Source organism: Rhipicephalus sanguineus, unplaced genomic scaffold (genome assembly GCF_013339695.2).
Source record: "Rhipicephalus sanguineus isolate Rsan-2018 unplaced genomic scaffold, BIME_Rsan_1.4 Seq3, whole genome shotgun sequence".
Lineage (NCBI taxonomy): Eukaryota > Metazoa > Arthropoda > Arachnida > Ixodida > Ixodidae > Rhipicephalus > Rhipicephalus sanguineus.
The window spans coordinates 53,413-58,495 of record NW_023614969.1 but is presented as its reverse complement, the minus strand read 5'-3'; the positions used below and the strand labels follow the sequence as shown (position 1 = coordinate 58,495).

At 46.7% G+C, this 5,083-nt stretch overlaps 1 protein-coding gene across 1 annotated transcript; it reads left to right on the top strand.

Annotated features, from left to right (window-relative positions):
- Positions 1 to 209: 209 nt before the first annotated feature.
- LOC119376962 (cyclin-dependent kinase 12-like) lies at positions 210 to 4,794 on the top strand (the record flags this gene model as incomplete). The annotated part of the gene is made up of 3 exons (XM_037646620.1): positions 210 to 407; positions 3,117 to 3,405; positions 4,616 to 4,794. Coding segments are annotated over 3 exons (666 nt in total), but the record flags the coding sequence as incomplete, so codon positions are not given.
- Positions 4,795 to 5,083: the final 289 nt, after the last annotated feature.

Genomic DNA, 5,083 nt, shown 5'->3' with positions numbered 1-5,083 from the left:
TCAGTGTCACTTCCCTCTTCCGCCAATCTCTTAGCGTGAGAGCATCCTTCATTAATCTGCGCACCCGCCGCCGACTTCAGACCGGCTCATCGCACGATACTTTTCAGTGTTTGGTCCTATTGTTAACGGAATCGTAAACTAAAAAAGTGGGACCACTGATATACCTGCTGTCACCAAGCGTTTCCACTGCTTCAATATGATGCGATCAGGTTCCGGGAGCAGTGGCAGGAGGTGGCGGCAACACGCTCGTCTCCATTCCTATCCCGGTGTCTGTGCCGATGCCGCTGAGTCAGTCCGGTGGAGGCGGCCAAGCCGGGCCCATCGTCATCACCTCACCTCCACCGCCGGCGCCTCCCAACCCGCCGATTCCTCCTTATCCTCCTACCCCGAGACCCGGGATCGCGCAGGTTCGTGGCACCAAAACTTGGGTCAGAGATACTTATAAGCTCGCTGCTTGCATTACTATTGCACGCCAAAAGAGCTGAACTTGAATAAACCGAAATGAAAAACATTTAGTGTTAAAGATCTTAAAGTGTTCTCTGTAGTCGGTTACAATCTAAGAATAAATACAAGCTCCCAGAACTTCGGCGCACCTGCCATCTAGGCAAGAAAGTCGTGCAGGAATGATTTTCATTCTAACCGTAAGTTCTTTTTCTCTGCTAATGTAAAATACTGCGCATACTAAGAATTAAAAGTTCCCGTCCCTACTCAAAGTATTCTGTCTGTCTGAGCAGTGACGTCGGAACTTTTCCTCAAATTCGGCAGAATGTTGAAGCGTTCGATCCAAAACCATCGGCCCTAACATGGCTTTGTATGAAAAAAATCACCTACCTGAACTACGCGTAAGGTGTCTGACGTCTTGGAAAGGAGCCCATGCGATTTGTAAAGCATGTATGCAAATTCTCTCACAGTTATGCGTAAGTTTTCTCACATTTATTCGGAGCTTACATTTATTCGTATGTTGCAACTGACTATAGGTATACGTGAGAGCATCACTCGATTGAAATTCAATGAAGGCAATGTATGTTGCTGTTATTACAGTGAACAGCCTATGTCTCCCAACTATACCCAACACTACCCGACATTATCTGTCGCTCAGCTAACACTATGCTCTAGCCACGTTAGCAATATTTAAGCCACAATAATTCAAATTTAGCCACCACTTAACATTATTTGCCCATGGTAAACGGTGTTCGTACTATGCAAGCAAACACAGTAGAATGCTCGTACTCCGCGACAAAGTGCGGTATACCGCAGCACCACCGTTCACCTCTCGTTCACTACTGGAAGGATGAAGCGAAAGCTGTGCGCTAAAATTTGCCATAGCATGCAAAATTGTAGGTGTCAGCCGCATGAGGCTGACTACAAGCATCGTGAGAAATTTTTAAATCGATTTGCAAGTCTGAGGAATAATAATAATAACTGGAGTTTTACGTGCCAAAACCACGAAATGATTATGGTCAAGGCACGCCGTAGTGGAGGTCTCTGGAAATTTTGACCATCTGGTGCTCGTTAACGCGCACCGACAACGCACAGTACACGGGCCTCTAGCAATGCGGCTCCACCGAAATGCGACCGCACCACCCGGTATGAAACCCGCGGCGTTCGGGTCAGCAGATGAGCACCGTAACCACTGTACCACCGCGGCGGACATCAGAGGAATATCAACTACATAAAATCCTCTTCGACATATTTCTTTATGTGGCATGGAGTTTCATTTAGGTGGTTGATATTGGCGAGTGGCAAGGGTTTGAAACTCGCCTTTTCGCATCGTGGTTTCGCGCCGCTACAAATTATTGTTTTTTTTTTCAGCTCGTAATGAACGGATTTGAAAAATTTTTGCGGCATACTGCTCTTCATTCGGCACACAACAGCTTCCAGCATCTAACTAAGTTTTGCTATGTGGCCTGGATAGGGCCCTTTAAGTGCGTGGAGGCAGAAATTAAAGACAAGCTACCTAATAAAATCAGTGAAATATTTCCTGTAGAACCTTTTCTTTCATGCTAACGTTTTTGCTCTTCATTTATTCAACGTTGCTCTCGGAGTAATGAGACGATAACTTAAATAAAGGCTGTAAAATTCTAATGCCTAATTTCTTCCAGATCGAACGAAATATTCTACCACATTAAAACGCACAGTACCCAAATCTACGTCACGTGCGTAGCGCAAGGTGTGCGAAATTGTCGCATTGCGATGATGCTATCGGTGCCACCAACCAAAATTTCATGAACGCAATACATGATCCCCTCGAAGAGCCCCATGTTTTGGTTGTTTGCAAACACTGAAAACGATGAACTGATACATAACACGTGAAAACAGGCGCCGCAAGCTCTCACGTGCAACGCGCAGATCCGTAGATATAGGCCGTCGTTCCTGCCATCTTCAAACACTTCCATGTACTGATTCTTCTCAGCTTAGAAACAAATTAATTTCTAGAGTTTTTTGGTTATTTGGTTGGCTTGTGGCGTTGAACGTCCCAAAATGACTCAGGCTGCGAAAGACGCTAGTGGAGGGCTCCAGAAAATCTCCACAACCTTGGGTTATTTAACGTGCACTGATATCGCACAGAACACAGGCTTCTTGCATTTAGCCTCCATCAAAATGCGACGGCCGTGACGGGAATCGAAGTTTTGCGTACCCCGATATGCTTATGAGGCATGTCTTGGTGGGACTCCGGATTAATGTTGACCACCAGGGATTCTTTACATGCATCTAAATCTAAGTACACGGGTATTCTTACATTTCGCCCCTATAAAAGTGCTGCTGCCGTGCCTGCGAATTACGGCCTGCCACAACCAACTCAGCCAAGCCTCGACCCCTTGTAGGGGATCGTCCACATGTAAGGTGAAAACCTCATTAGCATACAACACCTCATAGAAGCTGATGTTTTGTACATAATTCGAACAATTATTATTGTGTTTTGTCGACACCGTGATTACACGTCATATAAGGAACGTTTTTCCTTCTGAAGTAGAATAAACGTTCTAGTTCTACCGGCTTGAATACCATATCGTGAGTTGTTCACATTAGAGATGGTCGACCCTGTACATATATTAACGCTTTGGTTAAAAAGTTATGTACCACGTGTTGCTTGAGTGAACAGCTCGCTTTCGCAGGACGTAGCCTCCATGCTGATGATGCTGCTGATGAACCACGTTCGCGAGCGAATCGACGGGACCTCGCCGGAAATCAAAAGCCAGCAACAGATTCGAGACGAACAAGTCGCGGCCGCCGCTGCGAACGCAGCTGTCGAAGCTGTGAACAAGGCCCAGCTACCTAAGGAGCCCATGGTGCCCGCTTGGATGTTCCGGGAGCTCCTGCCCGCGGCTGGAAGAAGGCCGAGCGTCGATTCGGATAAGCACAAGAAAAAGAAGAAAGCGAAGAAGAAGAGAGATTTACCAGATTGTGAGCTCTCCTGTTACTTATATGATAACGCGGAGCAAAGGCCACGGTGGTCTAGTGCTTATGGTGCTCGACTGCTGATTCGAAGGTCGTGGGATTGAATCCCGGCCGTGGCGCCCACATTTCGATGTAGGCGAAACGCTTTAGGTCCGTGTACTTGGATTTAGGGGCACGTTAAAGAACACCGAGAAGTCAAAATTTCTGGAGCTTTCCTCTTAATTATGTCTTGGTTTGGGAACGTAAAAACGTAAAACCGCGGTAATTGTTATTATTAGAAAACGGAGACACAAAGATGGCTGAAGTGTAACTGAAGTCCATTAAAAAAAACCTGTTCTTAGACGTTGTACCCAATTAATCACAGTAGTAGTTGTTGGGGTTTTAAGTCTTAAATTCACGGTATCGTTATGAGGGACGCCGTAGTGGAGGGCTCAGAAAATTTGGATCTCCTGGGGTTCTTTAACGTGCACCTTAAGCTATGTACACGGGCATCAAGCATGTCACCTCCATCGAAATGCGGCCGCCGCTGCCTGGATTCGATCCCGCGACCTTCGGGTCAGCAGTCGAGTACCATAACCATAGACCACCGCGGCGGGTCCCGTGTAATCTCAAACCAGTAAACAAAAGTGAAGCACACACATGCACCCCGTAGGAATATACCGAACGGAAAATCCACATCTAGCGTGAAAAAAATGAACGTCAAGGAATCATGACCCTCATATGCAAACAGCGATAACCAGAACACATGCACACCACCGTCGTAAGTCACGCTTAAAGTATGCGTGTTCGGCTCCCAACGAACTCACTGATGTGTGTCTCCAAGCGCATCTCCTACAAGCCACATATAGGTGACACCAGCTATATATATAAAGATAGCACGATAATACGAAACAGAGAGAGAGAGGGAAACGAAGAACAGGTCGCGATCTGTCCTCTCTGTCAATGTCTCGTCTTTCGCGCGTGTTTTCTGTTAATGGCACCACACCACTAAGCCTAGACCCTCTATTATTTCGTTTGGGGCCTTTATTCAGGGAGCGTGTATTGGCGAGGCTAGCTGATAAGCTACTCTATTGAGAAAAGCTGCGCTGGGGACGACACATCAGAGTAGAAGACAGCACGAAGGCAGTCGTTCGTTCTGTCTTCTATTTTGGAGAGCGCACAGACAGAGAGACAGAGAGATATTGCCAAGGTGTCTTTGGATGGTCGTTAATCCCAGACGGACCGCTGGAGACCCCGGCGCCTGTAGAAACGCCACCACCACCTCCAGCGCCGCCACTGGTCCTGCCATTCTCGGTGCAAGATGCGGCCACCGAGATTCCGCCTAGTGTACAGGTCCAAAAGATCCCCGACTTAGCAGAGTCTCCGGAGTCTCCGGAAGAGTCACCGGAAGAGTGAGTTCTAGAAAAGCAATGTATATATATATAATAATGAACAATCTATGTATTCCACCGCAGGGAAAAGACCATGACCGGCACGTTCCGCGTTGCCGTGCCGTTTTGCGATCGCTGTTGCTGCTACTCGATCGTGCTCCTGTTACTAGGCACAATTATGGCGATCAACCTGGCCTTTATGATCGCCCCTGAGGAAGTAACTAATTTTTTCTGTAAGTAATACTGAGCGTTGCCTTATTTTAATCAATATGATAATGAACATCATTGTTACGTCAAGTATAACTTAAAAAAAA